This window comes from Bos grunniens, chromosome 19 (genome assembly GCF_055505025.1).
Source record: "Bos grunniens cultivar Pamir isolate PY7600 chromosome 19, Bosgru_T2T1.0, whole genome shotgun sequence".
NCBI classification, from domain to species: Eukaryota; Metazoa; Chordata; class Mammalia; order Artiodactyla; family Bovidae; genus Bos; species Bos grunniens.
The window spans coordinates 40,760,274-40,777,752 of NC_141183.1; the positions used below are offsets into that span (position 1 = coordinate 40,760,274).

Sequence of the window (17,479 nt, forward strand, 5' to 3'; positions counted from 1 at the left end):
AGGTATAATAATTTGTTTACGATTTGCCAGCAGTGCTGATGTGGGGTCTTTAACACTCCTGACAAAAAGACTGGGGAAAAAAACCCCCAAACCCAGGGAATAACCTGGTGGTCCAGTGGTTAGGACTTGGTGCTTACAACTGCCCTGGCCCAGGTTCAATCCTTGACGCGGGGACTTTAAAACACAAGGCACAGCACCCCCCCCCAAAAAAAAATACACAGAAAACAAAACAAAAAAACCCCCAGAATTTCATTCAAATTAGACCTGGATTCAAATCTCAGTTCTGACATACTTGTTTTGTGACTTTGGAAATGTTACTTAAAGCTTGTTTTTCTGGAAAATGGGCATGTGGCTATCTTCCAGGGTTACTGTAGGGATTAAATGACACAGTATGTAAAGCACCTAGTAAATTTTTGACCCTCAATAAAGGGTCATTATTATTGGCATTACATCATTCTCCCAGCTTTGAGTTCTTTATTCCTAGAAGCTGACACTTTTCATCTTTTCATTTATTTATGTTTCATTCAACAAACTCATTTTGTGCTTACTTCTGTATCAAGAGCTGGTTATAGTAAGCTTTGAATAAGGCATGGCTCATGTCCCCAAAGAGTTCATAGTCAATGGGAAAAATGGAAGTCAAACAGATGAATCAGTTCAGTTCAGTTCAGTTGCTCAGTTGTGTCCGACTCTTTGCGACCCCATGAACCACAGCACGCCAGGCCTCCCTGTCCATCACCAACTCCCAGAGTTCACTCAGACTCACGTCCATTGTCAGTGACGCCATCCAGCCATCTCATCCTCTGTCGTCCCCTTCTCCTCCTGCTCCCAATCCCTCCCAGCATCAGAGTCTTTTCCAATGAGTCAACTCTTCGCATGAGGTGGCCAAAGTACTGGAGTAATCATTCCTTCCAAAGAAAACCCAGGGCTGATCTCCTTGCAGTCCAAGGGACTGTCAAGAATCTTCTCCAATACCACAGTTCAAAAGCATCAATTCTTTGGCAATCAGCTTTCTTCACAGTCCAACTCTCACATCCATACATGACCACTGGAAAAACCATAGCCTTGACTAGATGGACCTTTGTTGGCAAAGTAATGTCTCTGCTTTTGAATATGCTGTCTAGGTTGTTCATAACTGTCCTTCCAAGGAGTAAGCGTCTTTTAATTTCATGGCTGCAGTCACCATCTGCAGTGATTTTGGAGCCCAGAAAAATAAAGTCTGACACTGTTTCCACTGTTTCCCCATCTATTTCCCATGAAGTGATGGGACCAGATGCCATGATCTTTGTTTTCTGAATGTTGAGCTTTAAGCCAACTTTTTCACTCTTCTCTTTCACTTTTATCAAGAGGCTTTTTAGTTCCTCTTCACTTTCTGCCATAAGGGTGGTGTCATCTGCATATCTGAGGTTATTGATATTTCTCCCAGCAATCTTGATTCCAGCTTGGGCTTCTTCCAGCCCAGCATTTCCCATGATGTACTCTGCATAGAAGTTAAATAAGCAGGGTGACAATATACAGCCTTGACATACTCCTTCTCCTATTTGGAACCAGTCTGTTGTTCCATGTCCAGTTCTAACTGTTGCTTCCTGACCTGCATACAGGTTTCTCAAGAGGCAGGTCAGGTGGTCTGGTATTCCCATCTCTTTCAGAATTTTCCACAGTTTATTGTGATCCACACAGTCAAAGGCTTTGGCATAGTCAATAAAGCAGAAACAGATGTTTTTCTGGAACTCTCTTGCTTTTTTGATGATCCAGCAGATGTTGGCAATTTGATCTCTGGTTCCTCTGCCTTTTCTAAAACCAGCTTGAACATCTGGAAGTTCACGGTTCACGTACTGCTGAAGCCTGGCTTGGAGAATTTTGAGCATTACTTTACTAGTGTGTGAGATGAGTGCAATTGCGTGGTAGTTTGAGCATTCTTTGGCATTGCCTTTCTTTGGGACTGGAATGAAAACTGACCTTTTCCAGTCCTGTGGCCACTGCTGAGTTTTCCAAATTTGCTGGCATATTGAGTGCAACACTTTCACAGCATCATCTTTCAGGATTTGAAATAGCTCAACTGGAATTCCATCACCTCCACTAGCTTTGTTTGTAGTGATGCTTTCTAAGGCTTACTTGACTTCACATTCCAGGATGTCTGGCTCTAGGTGAGTGATCACACCATCGTGATTATCTTGGTCGTGAAGATCTTTTTTGTACCTTTTAGAACTAACACCCAAAAAAGATGTCCTTTTCATTACAGGGGACTGGAATGCAAAAGTAGGAAGTCAAGAAACACCTGGAGTAACAGGCAAATTTGGCCTTGGAATACAGAATGAAGCAGGGCAAAGACTAATAGAGTTTTGCCAAGAAAATGCACTGGGCATAGCAAACACCCTCTTCCAACAACACAAGAGAAGACTCTACACATGGACATCACCAGATGGTCAATACCAAAATCAGATTGATTATATTCTTTGCAGCCAAAGATGGAGAAGCTCTATATAGTCAACAAAAACAAGACCAGGAGCTGACTGTGGCTCAGATCATGAACTCCTTATTTCCAAATTCAGACTTAAATTGAAGAAAGTAGGGAAAACCACTAGACCATTCAGGTATGACCTAAATCAAATCCCTTATGATTATACAGTGAAAGTGAGAAATAGATTTAAGGGACTAGATCTGATAGAGTGCCTGATGAACTATGGATGGAGGTTCGTGACATTGTACAGGAGACAGGAATCAAGACCATCCCCATGGAAAAGAAATGCAAAAAAGCAAAATGGCTGTCTGGGGAGGCCTTACAAATAGCTGTGAAAAGAAGAGAAGCGAAAAGCAAAGCAGAAAAGGAAAGATATAAGCATCTGAATGCAGAGTTCCAAAGCATAGCAAGAAGAGATACGAAAGCCTTCCTCAGCGACCAATGCAAAGAAATAGAGGAAAACAACAGAATGGGAAAGACTAGAGATCTCTTCAAGAAAATTAGAGATACCAAGGGAACATTTCATGCAAAGATGGGCTCGATAAAGGACAGAAATGGTATGGACCTAACAGAAGCAGTAGATATTAAGAAGAGGTGGCAGGAATACACAGAAGAACTGTACAAAAAAAAAAAAAAAACAACAGATGAATAGATAATTACAAAACAGTCTGGAGACAATCACCGGGAGTAGTTAGGGAAGACTTCCTAGAGGACATGCTGTTTCAGGAAGGACTACGTTTGAGGGTCACAGGTGAGAGAACAGCACCTGCAGGAACTACAGGTAATTCCATGTGATTGGAGCAACTAAGAGCAGGCAGGTCAACCACCGTGGGGGAGGAGCCTGTGTGGGTCAGGTTGGAGAATTTGAACTTTATCCTGCAATGCCAGTGGTAGAGTTTCCGAAGCGTTTAGCAGAGATCAGATTTACCAAGGTTAGATTTGCATTTCCCAAAGCTCACTGGGATGGAATGGGGGTGGAGAGATGGATTTGAGTGGCTGAGATTGGAACCTCGATGAACAGCAGCTGCCGTCCTATGGACACACATGGACAAATTAGATAAATATTTAGGAGATACAGATTCTATGGGTGGGGTCAGGGTGGGATGGAGAGGGACAATAACAGCCGGTGACCAACAAATACTGAAAGGATGTTTCAAGGTATCTAACTTCGAGTAGGCAGTGATGCTATGATCTGCGAGGTACAGTTTTTTGTGGGGGGAGAAAGTGAATTACTTTACAGGTGTGTTTGAAACAGTTTAGAAATGTGTGTGAAACAACTGCCTGAGAGACAGCCCTCAAGCAGGTGGCTCTAGGAGGGAGGGACGGAAAGATTGATTGAAGTTTGTCAAGTGAGCTGGGGAGATTCTTCAGGGTGGGGCAACCAGATAGGCAACCAGCCAGCATCCTCCAAGACCAGAGCGTCAGGCTTGGTCTGAGCAAGGTCGCCAGCGGCAGGTTGATGGCGGCAGGGGGCGCACTCGGACTCAGGGTCTAGGAGCACTAGGCTGCTGGGGCTCTCACAGCCCTAGGGTGACAAACCAGCTCCCACAGTGTGTCAGAGAGACCAAGCTGAATCGGCGGGAGACAGAGGGCCCTCCGACGGGTTGTGCCTTGATGGGGGACAACCTCCAATTGGAGCTAAAACTCCGGAGCCCAGGCTGCATCCCCCTGCCCTGGCAATTCCTCAGGGGCTTGTCCAGGTCGCTCATCAGACCAGGAGCCTAGAGCTCTCCCGACCCCAAGCGTCTTCCCGGAGGCCTGATTTCTGCTAGTAGTTCTGCGCTGCCCACCTCCCCACCTTGCAGAGAGGCCCCTAATCTGAAGGAGAACGGGGAGTAAGGGAGTAGAGGTGGCACCCGGCAGTGGGAATGGGCTGGGGGGTCAGAGGCTGGAGGGGGTACCTGACGTCCTAGGAGACAGACAAGCCCCAGACTCCCACGTGGAGATCCCCGAGGGACACCTTCCAGAGACCGGACAGATGACACCCAGAAGTGCGGGTCGTGAATCAGGAGAGAAGAAGCACACCACGCCTGGACAGAGCTCCGGGGATCCGGAATGTGCAGACAGCGCTTGGACAGGGTACTGAAGGCAGGAGAGCGAGGATTCAGGACACAAAGCCCAAGGAAGACAGGATGGCAACATAGCGTGGGGAGGTGGCGGGAGGCAGAACGACCCACGCGGAGCCAGAGCATCGGGCGTGGTGCTCAGCACACAGTGAGAGCTGGGGACTACGAAGCGGGCCGGAGGAAAACGGAGCCAGGGAGCTAAGCGGGCTTCGGGAGGGAGACCCGCGTGCAGTTAGGGGAAGTCCGAGAGCTCCGGAACAGCGAGCAGAGGACCCAATCCAGGGAGAGGGTTTCCAGGTAAGACTCTGGAAAGGCGATGGGAGAATACCCCTGGAGCTTCCCGGCCAGACTGACTCCAGTTTTAAGCCGCAGACCTACAGCACCGCCACACGCAGCCCCCTGCCCCCACCAGCTCTCTTGTTTGTCTCCCAGTCCGGCCGGAACCGGCTTCTGCTCGTCGCGGGGCGGACGGGTGGCTGCCGATTGGTTAACGCCTGTTTCCAGCCCTGACTCAGCCAATCAGCGTGCGGCAGTGTTTTCTGCTAGGGGTCGGAATAAAAGGGCTGGAATAAAGGGGGGGCAGAAAAGGCGCCGGCCGGGCCCGATACACACCAGTAGGACCCGGGTGAGCTGGATCCTGGGGACCCGGGTCCCGAGCTTGAGTGCTGGGGAGAGGAAGGTTCAGGAGTAAGGGCGTAAGGAGAAGATGTCTGCATAAAGGAGGAGAGACTGAATGGATGAGGAGCCGCCGGGGAAGAGGTTCAGGAGCGAGCTAGGGGATGGAGGAGCAGGGTTCGCTTCCATAGAAACGAGCTAATTGCCGAGGAAACGGCCCTAGACGGGGGTCGCGCAGGAGGCACGCGCCACCGGTTTGAACCGGCTTCGCCTCTCCCATGCGGGGCTCGCGTGGCCGCAGCGCCTAGCGACCTAGACAGCGGCCAATGGCGTGGCAGTTCCTGTGCCGTCAGGCCAATGAGCGGGCCGCGGGCGGGCCGTTCCGGAGCTCCGTGCGCTGATCTTGTGGTTAAGGGAGCCGGGTCTGGGGAAGGGTCTCCAGTGCGTGCGGGCGGGCGGGCTCTGGTGAGGGTCCCGGGGAGTGGCAGCCGTAAGGTGTGCCCCTGCCCAGGTATCCGAACCTCTGGCTGCCTCTCCTGACAGCTCCCAAGCTGCGTCAGGCCTGCTGGGAGCCTGCATTAGTTCCACGTCCCTGAGCATGCGTTTGTCATTTCGTGTTTCTGTGCCTCAGTTTCCCTCCGAGTGAGCCGAGAGAGAAGTCTTCCTGCCTGGCCGGGGCGGCTTCTCCCGGAGCTGCGGGCTGGCGGATGAGCCAGCGGCGGAGAGGGTGGCCCAGGGCCGAGGCAGGGCTGGGGCTTCCTTGCTGCGCGCACTTGTCTCCCGCGCTGCGGAGGGGGTGAGAAGCTGCGCGCGCTGCGGCAGCGGCCCGGGTTGGCCGCCTCGGCTGGGTAGGGCCGGGCGCTAACGCCGAGGTCCGCGCGCAGGTGGCTGCAGAGAGAAGCCCGAGCCGGAGTCGGGTCGCCGCGTCTCGCCGCGCCTCGCCTCGCCTCGCCTCGCCATGGCGCCCACCCTGGCCACTGCCCATCGGCGCCGCTGGTGGATGGCCTGCACGGCCGTGGTGGAAAACCTCCTCTTCTCGGCAGTCCTCCTGGGCTGGGGCTCGCTGCTCATCATGCTCAAGTCGGAGGGCTTTTACTCCTACCTGTGTACTGAGCCAGGTGAGACGGATACCCGGGTTGAGGGGTGGTCGTTCCGGGAATAGGGGCTTTGGGAGGGGACGAGGGCGGTGTATACTCAACCAGCAAGACCACCTCACTGCGCAACTCCTCCTAGTTAGCAGAAGGCCCATTTAAACCTCCTCCCCCCTCCAGCTCTGCTGGGTACAGATCATCGTCCCTGTTTTTTGGCTGAAGACATTGAGGCTTAGACAGATCTTCTGACTTGCATGAGGTCTCACAGCTGGAGACTGTCATAGATCCAGAACCCCCAAGTCCAGGGTGTTCTTTCCACCACCCGGGAATATGACTGGACTCCTCTCCTCCCAGTGCCTGGCACATCACTTGCCTTGCAGTAAACATGTTGCTCTCTGACTGTAAGAAAGAGGAACTCCTGACTCAGTGGCTGGGGTGCAGCAAGAGAGAGGAAGTGGCTTGGCCTCCACCCCATGAAAGGTTCATCTAGAATCTAGATGGTTTTCAGTCAGGCCTTGAGTGTCTAAAGGGCTTGTCGGATACAATTTCTTTTCTATTTTTGCTGCTTTCCAATTTTCCAAAGGACATTTCCTCCCACAGGCTGTGAGAACATCTCAGTGGCCTTCTTCCCCTGTGAGGGGGAGGGGAAGGGGGTATTTCTGGAAATGACACTAGGGCTGTCCTCTGCCTTTGCCACACGTTGGTATAACTAAATGAAAGCTGAGGATGCCTGTCTACAAGAAATCTCACCCCCCACCCCCGTGGTCACACCCGATGACCTTGTTTGAGGATTCTGATTGCTGAAGGTCAGTGGGACTCATGTGGCTCTCACTCTCTACACTTCTATCCCCCTTTTCAGCAACCTTGATAATAAATATTTTCTTCTGCCCTCTGTCACTTCCTAATGGTTGAAGTGAGTAGGGTCTCTCCCCAGTACCTTTGACAGCCAGCCCCCGCCCCAGTTCCCTTGGATGAAAATAACCCAAGTCTGACCTGCATCACACCACCAGCTTGCCATTTTTTCCCTCCCAAGACTGCTAACTTTGAGGGAAGAGAAAGCTTTGGACCGGCTCATGCTGCGTGTAAGCCGGTGTAGAATCCTTGTTTTCCTACTCTGATCTTCCCAGGAGGTTGCTGAGCATTCCAGTTACTAGGGAAGCTTCAGCTGGAAGAGGTTAAGGACAGGAGAAAGGGAGGAGATGCTGAGACTGCCTGAGAGAGGGCAGAGAGTATATCATCTATAACCTTTAGCCTTTAGCCACTCAGAATTATTTCCTAATAGCCTAAGGGTTCTTGGCAGACCTTTCCCCACATCAGCAAGAAACCTTGGGAGACAGGAAATTCACTCAGACCTTGTTCCTTGAACAAGCTTTCTGCTTTGCCTGAGAGATGTTAGGAGATTAATGACTGGAAGGGAACAGGTTGGAGCATTTGGCACCTCCTCTCCTCTCTTGTGGATCATGACCCTTCCTACTTGCCTCTGACAACTTTCTTCTGGCTGCATAGGGGGGTTAAAGAACAGAAAAAAACCCATCATCTCCAGATGAAGCTTTTAGCATCTCATCCAGACTGGAGGACTGAGGTGGTCAAATTTTTTTTTTTTTTTTGTCCTACTGTGGTGTCAGAAGGTCAGATTCTAGGGTGGTTTATTTTCCCCCCACGTTGCCCACTGATGTACTTTATTTTATGGTCTTGGCAGTGCCGGGGCTGGTCACTTCATCCCTGCCCCAGCCTTGGCTGCTTCCTTCACTGAAGTGGGAGGAGTCCCAGCGATCGTGCTGACAGCAGTGCTGAGTTGGTGTTTAAGCCCTTTTGAGGCTTGCCTGGTCCCTCCTGTAAACCAAGTGAAGGTGAAGGGTCAGGATTGTGGGTTGAACATCAACTTCTTATCCTGTGCCTTTTGTTCCTGGCTCTGATTTTGGTTTTTCTGACTATCTGGCAAACCCGCTGACCCAGCATCCGTGGCGGGCAGGCCTACTGATTCCACAGGGCTTATCTCTTCTGGCCTCCTTGTTTCTTGGAAGTCTGAGCAGCCTGTTGCCTTGCAGGGCCTGGCATCCCCGTGTCTTGCCTGGCTGGGAGTACCTGGAGGATTTGAGGATCAAGATTTCTGCTTAGGCCTAATATTGTCATACTTGGGGACAGCTGAATTGCAGAGAAACAGTTTGGCTGTTTATTGCATTTATTGAATGAGGCTTGTGAAAAGCTGACCAGTCTACAGCTGATTGAGATGCAAATTTGTCAGCGTTTTGTGGCTTTTAGGACCCATGCTTTGGTTTGGAAAATTTGCCTGAACCTGTTGAAAGGTCCTCAGAACTCTTGCTCGGGACTCCAGCCAGGATCCGGTCACAGACACAGTGTCGGGTTCCAGCGTGGCGAGGTGGGACAAAGAAACAAAGAGCTGGGTTTTCCGTTTCCCCTCAGCTCTTTAATCCCTGTCCACCCGATGGTCAGGGTGGATGACAGGGGCTGGGGACCTGGGTTGGCACTTGGCTTTGCCTCCCCAGCCCTCTGGTGTGGGCAGGAGACCAGCTGGGTTCCCAGCCCCAGCTTTCCCAAACCTGTGTCCTTTTGGCCTCTGGATGGCCGCTGTCACCAGCCCCACCCCCCACCCAACCTGTTTCTTCATTTTTCTCTCCGCTTAGGGGGCTGGTGCTCCCTGTGGATGTTTAATCTCTTTTATCTGACCCACACCCTCAGGAAACATTTTCTGAGATGCTGTGCTGGGCGCAGAGTAATCCAGGCCCTCAGGGGGTCTGCAGTCAGCCAGCATCAGAGAGTCACCACACACAGACCTACCCAATCCCACGTGGTGGTCAGACCCCAACAGAGAGCAGTGTGCCGGGGTCATGGGGGGTGAGGGGGAGAGCAGCCATGGGTATCTGGTTCAGCTTGGGTGGGGGGCTCTCTGATGCTTAGGCAGAAGTGTGGAGGGCCAGAAGGAGTGAGTCAGAAGAAGACAGGCAGTGAGCCCCTGAAGCAGGCTGTGTGCTGAAAGAGAAGAGGGAAAGGACAGAAGGGGAGATGATGACTGGAGAGATGGGAAGGAGCCTGCAGGGCCCTGGGGAGGTTGGATCTCCTTTTCAAGGCAGGAAGAAGCTCCTGAGGCAGAAGAGACGGTCAGATTCACCTATTAGCCTCTTAGGAATTATTGAGGGTTTGCCACATGCCAGGCGCTGGGTGGGATCATGGAGGGGTGGGGGGCGGCTCTGGAGATGGGAGATGTGGCTTCTGCATGAGGAAGCCATGGTCCAGCCCAGCCATGGACCCCAAGGCAGCCCCCAGCTCTGTGCTCTTGACCTCCTCAGTGACTCTGTTTCGGTGACCAGGGGCTGTACCCTTCATTGAAACAAAGTAGGAAGCTGGCCCCCGGGACCGTGAGAGGGCAGGGCCAGGCCTGGTCCCCACCAGACCGGGCTGAGGCTGAAGAAGTAGACATGAGACAGTCCCCGCCACTTCACGGCCCTGCCTCGTTATGTCTCTTCCGCTGGTGGTGTGTCTCAGACGTCACTGCTGGCACCTTTCACTTTTATTGCTGTGAATAGGCTTTTTTCCACTCCCCACTCCCTGCAACCTCGGTTTATTTTGGATTTTTTTTTTTAATTCTATACCCGGGGTGAGAGGCCTGCAGGGCCTCCAGCCTCAGAATGTATCACAGAGAAGCTGATGCCCTCGGCCCTCCTCACCAACCGCCTTCCTCCTTCCCGTGACCTAATTTTCCTCCTCCACAGCCGCCTGCCCCCACCTGCCTTCTTGGCGTCCCATGAAGGTCCTGTCCAGCTTGGTTGGCTTTCAGTGACTTCATGGGAGCATCTCGGGGGCGGTTCCCATTCTCGCTAGGTGACACGAAGGGCCACCTGGCGTGGTCCCTGACACTGCCAGCCTCGCGCGTCTTTTATTCTCTCAGCATTTTCTCTCTGAACTGCCTCTGACCCAGGTGGTACAGCATCAGTACAGCCTGAAGGTCAGGAGAGCTTTGAGGTCCAGCCGCCAAGACTCAAGTCTGGCTTCCCCAGGTACCGTCTGTGAGACCCCAGGTACCTGTTTGGGTACTCCAGATGGCCAGATGTGAACCAGTGGGTGCAGGGGGAGGTGCTCAGTGACATAGGAACCACTAGTGTGGAACACAGCGGCCAGCACACACCGGCCCTCTGTGACCACAGCCAGGGGACCAGACCCTGGTCTGGCCAGCGCGGTCCTCTGATTGTCTGTGTCCTGCCTCGGGCTCGCTGTGTGTGAGGCTGACCTCTCGCCTACATACCCCCTGCCAGACGGAGATGCTGCTTCCTGTTGCCGGATAGACTAAGGATTTGAGAGAGACAGGAGATCCTGGGGCAGTGACCATCAGCAGGGAAGTCCAGGGGCTGGTATTGGGTGGGTGGGGCAGGGGGCTGCTCAAGTTTAGAGGGGCCTCCAGCCCCTTGCCCCTTGCTCCTCAAGAAGCCTCGTCTGGTCAGCTGTTCTGGCTTGTTGCCCTAGGGTAGGGGGAGCCGCCTCCTTGATCCAGGGCGGTTAGGGGAGCCTAAGTGGGGTCACAGCACCTTCTTTTCTCCCCTTTCTCGCTAAGGGTTTTGAGTGCTGGGTTCTGTGAGTGGGGCCGAACAGAGCAGGCATTGTTCCCTCCTCCCTGCCCTGGGTCTCCTCCTAAGCAGCCTCACGCCCGTTCCCTGCACACTCTGGACACACCAGTTCCTCACCTGTTTCTTCTTGGTTTACCTTCCCGGGTTAGGCTGGGCCGCTCTGGCTGCATCTGTGATAAGCAGGTGCAGGTGAGGCCCAGAGCAGGCTGGGCTGGGTGAGGGCTAAACTCTAGGCTGGGAGCAGAGAGGCACCCCAGAGGCTCGGCACTTCCTGGGCGCGTATCTGTTTTGTGTCTCTCCGGCCCACAGTGGCCCAGGTGGGAGCAGAGCGAGAGGAGCAGCCTGGGTGTGACTGTGTTTGGGCATCTGCTGGATCTGTGATTATTCATGTGGGCTGTTTACTGCCAACAAAGCTTTGGGCTCACAGAAGGTTGAGTTCCATCTGGGGCAAGAGGCACTCTCATGTTGCTCCCTGGGCCGGTGAGAGGCCACTCAGGCCTCCCCGCCCCCTGGCTCATCTGTCTCTGGACATCACTGCCCGGAGCTAGGAGGGCAGACAGCCAGGTGGCCCCATTGGCAGGGATTTAAGAGAAGGCTTGTGGCCCAACGCGTAAGGGTCCTGCTCTGTTGCAGCGGCCCTAGGCTGAAAGATGGGAGGGACAGATTCCCTTCCCTCCACTCTGCCTTCTCTCTCCTGGAGCCCCTCCTGTCTAGTTATAGGTGACCAGATAGCTAAACAATTCAAGATGTTTTTTTGTCCCCATCTTCAACTAAGAGCGAACCAGGGTGTCTGCCTTGAGTATACATGTTGCCTTGGGATTTCATCTTCCCTCTCTTGAGAAGTACAGCTGTGGTTTTAGGTCCAGCCCTGGGAAGGACAGAAGCAGGGCCCCCTGGTGCCTCTGATCAGAGACAGTGCCTCGTTCCCTCCGCATTCAGTCGGGGCTCCCTGCTTGGAGAAGCCGACCCCGCAGCACTGCCAGCCCTGAGTGATTTTGTGTTTTCTGATGGGCCCCAGACCCTACATGGCCACAGTTAGGTCTCACAGCCAGTGATCCGGGACCCGCAGCTGTCCACTCCCTGCTCCATCCACTCTGTTGCACCTGTGCTGGTTTGCTCACACCTGCACAGCAGCCCGGAGGTGACCGTTGCTTTGCCTGGTCCCTCCTGCTTCACATTCAGTTCCTGTTGCTGCTAGCAGAGCTGACACCCGAAGCCAGTGCCGACCTGTGAAGCAGCTCCGCTCTTCCAGAAGCGGGCCCCGCCGTGAACAAGCAGCTCCGGCCCTCTGGCCCTGAGCCGGGACCTCCTGGGCTCAGATGACCCTGTTTGTGATGTGTTTTGGCTGCCAGTGTGGTGCGGACATCTTTTGGGAAGCTGAGATAAGGTGGCAGAGATGAGGGGACGGAAATCTGGCTTGTTGGATTTTGTCTCTGTGGCTTCAGGGGGTAACACTGTGGCTGTGATCTCCTTCAATCCCCTCTGGCTTCAAGTTGGCGCCATGCGTCCTGTTTCATTTCTTCTTTCTGGATCCTTTTGGTCAAGGTGATCTGACCCCACTGTTTGCATTCATTCAGGAAACAGTGACCGTGCGCCAGGACCAAAGGGGGTGCTGGGGACACAGGTGACTGGGACACAGTCCCTGTCCTAACCCAGTGGGAGGCCAGACATGAATTCATGCTATGGATGAATGATCAGGTATGCAACTCTGCTTCCAGTTACAGCATCCGGCTCTGCTACCTGCCAGTTGCATCATTATCCCCGTTCCAAGTCTCCCGTCGGAGGAGGAGTAGTGACAGTAATAACGCACGCGTACTGAGTTGCTTCAGTCGTGTCTGACTGTCTGCGACCCCGTGGACTGTAGCCCACCAGGCTCCTCCGTCCATGGAATTCTCCAGGCAAGAACACTGGAGCCGGTTGCTATGCCCTCCTCCTAGGGATCTTCCCAATCCAGGATTGAACCCGTGTCTCTTTTGTCTCCTGCATTGGCAGGTGGATTCTTTACCACTGGCACCACCTAGTAAGCTTCTAATAATAGTAATAACTTTTAGCTGTTGGTTATGAGCACTTCCTATGCCTTTGTGAGCTCTCAAATATTATCTGGATTTTCTCTTTTATGTTACCCCAAATTCTGCTGCTGCTGCTGCTGCTAAGTCACTTCAGTTGTGTCCAACTCTGTGTGACCCCATAGACGGCAGCCCACCAGGCTCCCCCGTACCTGGAGAGACAGATATATTTATTACCTTATGCCCATTTTACAGATAAAGAAACTGAGATAGTGAGAGATGAAGTCGCTTCTCCTGGGTGATAAAATAGCAAGTAGAGGAACCAGAATTGGAACCCAGATCCCAGCACCCGCACCCTCAGTGTGCCCCCCACCAGGACCTGTTGGTCCGAGGTTGGCACAGAACGTGATTCACCCAGCGTGCATCTTCTTCCATGACCTTGGCTCACCCCCCCAGGAGAGGGCCAGGCAGGCCTTGCCGACGTCAGCTTTACGGCCCTGGCGCCAGAGGGCCGCATGCAGGAGACAGCACTTATCTGCTGAGAGGTATTTCCTTGAGTCTCCCGGCATGACCTCCTCGCATCTAATCAGAGGCTGCTCCTCTCTGCAGGATTAGTCAGCATCTCTTAACTAGCAGTCCCGAGAGGAGCAGAGCGCGTTCCCCACTGCGTGCCAGCCCGTCCCCACCCTCCCGCCCCTCGCTGCTGCAGCATTTTTTCCTTCCCTCTTTTGCTGTCTTGGGGTTGGGTGGACTTTGGAGAGGGTCATTAAGGACTAGGATTATGGCATAGGTGTGGCCACCAGAGACAGTGACATTGTGACCCCAGTGAGAAAAAGAAGATAGGTGCCCTTTGACAAGCAAAAGGAAGTTATTTGGTACTCTTTTTTTTAAACAAAGAACCTTTCCCATGGGGGTTCTGTGACTCGGTATATGTAGTAGTTGATGCTGTGAGAGCATGAGAGAGAATTTAGCACAGGGGATGTGTTTGAAATCTGATGTATTAGGCATTAGTACACCCTTCCTCTCAATAGACACAGCTGAGCCCAGCAGCTTGTCCTTCCCAAGTGGTCTAGGGTTGCCCTCCTGTACGCTGGCCACAGGCTGCTCCCATGGACAGAGCTGCAGAGAAGCTCTAGCCAGTTTGGGGACCTGCAGCCCAGGCTAGGTCCCAAAGCCTGCTATTCGAGGTGTCGCTTACTTTAGAGTCGGAATCCTGGGACTTCCCTGGTGGCCCAGTGGCCAAGAGTCTGGGCTCTCGATGCAGGGGGCGCAGGTTTGATCCTTGATCAGGGAAATAGATCCACATGCTGCAACTAAGACCTGGTGCAGCTAAATAAATAAATGGGAATCCCACCCTGGGGCTTGTGGGTGCTGCAAAGACACAAGAAGCCCCGAGACTGTGGACAAGACTTTTCTAAGGGCAAGAGCGGCGCTTTCTGTATTGGATTCTTCAAAGGGAAGGTGACTCCCCCGTCCAAAAAAAGAAAAGTGAAGAATCTCTGTATTATCACTCCAGGGAGCTTTGGCCACGTGGACATCCCAGCCTGCTGGAGGTATTCAGAGCTCTGAAGGGGCCCAGAGCTAGCCCTGGCCTTCTCAGCGGGCTGACTCTGGGTGGGCACCTGCCCCTCTGGTCTTTGGAGATCCCTGCCATGACCCTGTGATCAAGTTCCCTTCCCTCTACACAGAGAACGTCACCAACGTCACAGTGGGGGCCACGGCAGAACCGGAGCATGAGGAGGTGAGCCGGATGAATGGCTGGCTCAGCTGCAAGGCCCAGGATGAGATGCTGAACCTGGCCTTCACCGTGGGCTCCTTCCTGCTCAGTGCCATCACCCTGCCCCTGGGCATCGTCATGGACAAGTACGGCCCAAGGAAGCTTAGGCTGCTGGGCAGGTCAGTTGTGGGGGGGAGGCAGGTGGGTGGGGTGGGTGGGGGGGGCCCGGGCCAGGATTCCCCACTGTACGGGATCCTGGTATCTGCTGTCAGGGGCACTGTGGTGCTCCCTGAATGCCCACCTGCGACGGGGCTGCTGTGATCCTTGTGTTATTCCGATCTGCATAGAAAAGTCACAGGACTCAGGCCTGCCTGGGAGGACCTGCTTGTCATTATGATTTCCGGTCTTTTTCATCTTCCATCTCTGTGAGAAAAAAAGATTTTGAACACATACCTCTAATATAAGCACATGGAATCATCAATAATATACACATTTGTTGGGCTTCCCTGGTGGCTAAGATGGTAAAGAATCCACCTGCAGTACGAGAGACCAGGCTTTGATCCTGGGTCGGGAAGATCCCTTGGAGAAGGAAATGCAACCCACTCCAGTATTCTTGCCTGGAGAATCCCATGAGCGGAGGAGCCTGGCGGGCTGCAGTCCATGGGGTCGCAAAGAGTTGGACACGACTGAGTGACTAAGCACGCAGGCCTATACATATGTCATTCTTAATGTTTAATGTGCTTTATTTTTTCTTCCATTTTTATTGAGATATTAATTGATGTACAGCCCTGTGTAAGACTGAGGTACAGCATAATGATCATATTTACATACGTCATGAAATGAATCCTACAGAGAGCTTAGGGAACATCCACCATCTCATATAGTATTTTATATGCCTTATGATACATATACAAAAGAGATAAAATGGCTGAGATTTTAAATTACAAAATGGAAAATTATAAAATTTCTAAAATTGTAAAATAGCATTTCCCTACCCCAGGCACCTTAGTGGGTCATCTTATGCACCTCCTAGGGTGTGTTCCTAGGCTATAAAACTCCAGTCTGCCAGTCTCAGGGTCAGTCTGCCAAGCAGCTGGCCCTGTCTGGCCAGGGTCTTCCCCAAGCCAGTCCCACTGGGAGTGAGCATTGTGCAGGGCAGTGGTTGGCCATGAGCAAGGCCCGTGGCCCTGAAGGAAATCAGCTGGGGGATCAGTGTCATTCATTCTTTGGAGCTTACAATGGCTTGGTCCCCAGCTCAGAGCCAAGTAGAGGGGGTTTGAAAGCTGCCACTCATCATCCCTTGCCCCGTGGGGTTCTTTCTGTCCCCTGGCTGAGCGGACACAGGAGTCTGCGGGATGGTTTGTGTCCTTTCTTGCTTTACAGCCTTGACTCTGTCCAGTCTGGGGAATGGAGCGGGCAGTGCAGTGGGGTGTTTACCAGGTCTGGCTTTGGGGCTTGAATTCCAGCTTAGCCACCTGCTAGCTAGGACACTGGAGAATTTCATTTTTGTTTCTGTGTTGGGTTTGTTTTTTATTTCTTTATTTTTAGGTATTTGAATGCCTGTGTTTGTGTGTGTGTGTGTGTGTTTTTAATTTATTTTATTGAAATATAGTTGATTAACAATGTTTATTAATTTCTACTATACACCAAAGTGATTCAGTTATATGTTTATATGTATACATTCTTTTCTGTATTATTTTCCATTATGGTTTGTCCCGGTATGTTGAATATAATTCCCTGTGCTATACAGTAGGACCTTGTTGTTTTATTTTTGTTATTTTGAGTCTTATTTTTCTCATCCATAAAATAGAGCCAATTACACTCCTTAGAACTGTTGAACAAAAGAACGTATGTACATTTCCTGAAAATGTCTTGACATGTATCAAATACCTCCATATAAACAATATTAACAATAATGATGATAACCAATAATGTAGTATTTCTCTTTGTTTTTAGTGCCTGCTTTGCTGTCTCCTGCTTGCTGATTGCGTATGGAGCAAGTAACCCAAACTGTGAGTATGCTTTTCCTCTACCCTTTTGTCAGGGATTGGGGAGACAGCACCCAGAGGTGCTCGCAGGCCCACCTGCTCTAGGAAGCTGGGCCAGGCCTGTGCTCACTACTCGAGTTAGAGGGACACTTGTTAGACCTTTACCCACTGACTTAATTCAGATGGTGGCTGGATAAGCAAATGGCCCCAGACAAGTGTCTGAGAGAAGCTCTCAGGGGATGAGGAACACCCATCTCATTACTGAGCCAGGCCAGTCCCCGATGGACTCACTGATGCCAGCTTGAGAACCAGGCCAGCTGCAGGAGCGTGTGCGGAGGTCGTGAGCTGAACCGCTCAGAGCAGCCCAGGCCTGCACTTTAGGATGGCTCAGAAGCCACCCGGCCCCTCACTCTGCTCAGGTAGAGCTGATGCTGCAAGGACTTTTGGAACAAACACCAAAATAGGGCTTGACTTTCACCAAAATCTTGGGGTTTTTTTGGCTGCACTGCACGACATGTAGGATCTTAGTTCCCTGACCAGGGATCGAACTCGCGTTTCCTGCATTGGAAGTGCAGAGTCTTAACCACCGAGGGAGGCCTGTGTTTCACTAGACTCTTATCCAGGCTCCTCTCCTGATTGGGAGTACCTGTATTTTTTATTTCAGTGAACAGCTTTTTTAGACCTCTCCCTTGTGGGTAAAGGGCTTCCCTCATAGCTCAGTTGGTAAAGAATCTTCCTGCAATGCAGGAGACCTGGGTTTGATTTCTGGGTCAGAAAGATCTCCTGGAGAAGGAAATGGCAACCGACTCCAGTATTCTTGCCTGGGAAATCCCATGGACAGAGGAGCCTGGCAGGCTACAGTCCATGGGGTCGCAAGAGTCGGACACGACTTAGCAACTAAACCACCACTTGTGGGTAAGGTTAGTGAAGAAAGGGGAACGGGGATCCACCTTTTGCA

The 17,479-nt window shown here is 52.1% G+C and overlaps 1 protein-coding gene and 1 long non-coding RNA gene across 9 annotated transcripts in view; one reads left to right on the forward strand and one right to left on the reverse strand.

The window, feature by feature from the left end:
- Positions 1-491: 491 nt before the first annotated feature.
- LOC147352356 (uncharacterized) lies at positions 492-4,974 on the reverse strand. Its single transcript, XR_015148103.1, has 3 exons — positions 4,853-4,974; positions 4,360-4,540; positions 492-3,074 (listed from the first exon to the last, which is right to left on the reverse strand). It is a non-coding gene; the product is annotated as an uncharacterized LOC147352356 (long non-coding RNA).
- The window catches only part of SLC43A2 (solute carrier family 43 member 2), a 40,095-nt gene continuing 27,135 nt past the window's right edge, over positions 4,520-17,479 (forward strand). Inside the window, exons 1-4 of one of the 8 annotated variants that reach the window (XM_086359774.1) lie at positions 4,579-4,821; positions 6,024-6,257; positions 14,505-14,712; positions 16,490-16,545. In XM_086359774.1, the coding sequence (XP_086215900.1) occupies positions 6,098-6,257; positions 14,505-14,712; positions 16,490-16,545 (424 nt within the window). In that variant the 5' untranslated portion in view covers positions 4,579-4,821; positions 6,024-6,097. Of the gene's footprint in view, positions 4,822-5,064; positions 5,284-5,525; positions 6,258-12,387; positions 12,509-13,133; positions 13,362-14,504; positions 14,713-16,489; positions 16,546-17,479 lie in introns of those variants that run through there. The other 7 variants (XM_086359773.1, XM_086359775.1, XM_086359772.1 and 4 more) reach the window with 7 other exon arrangements.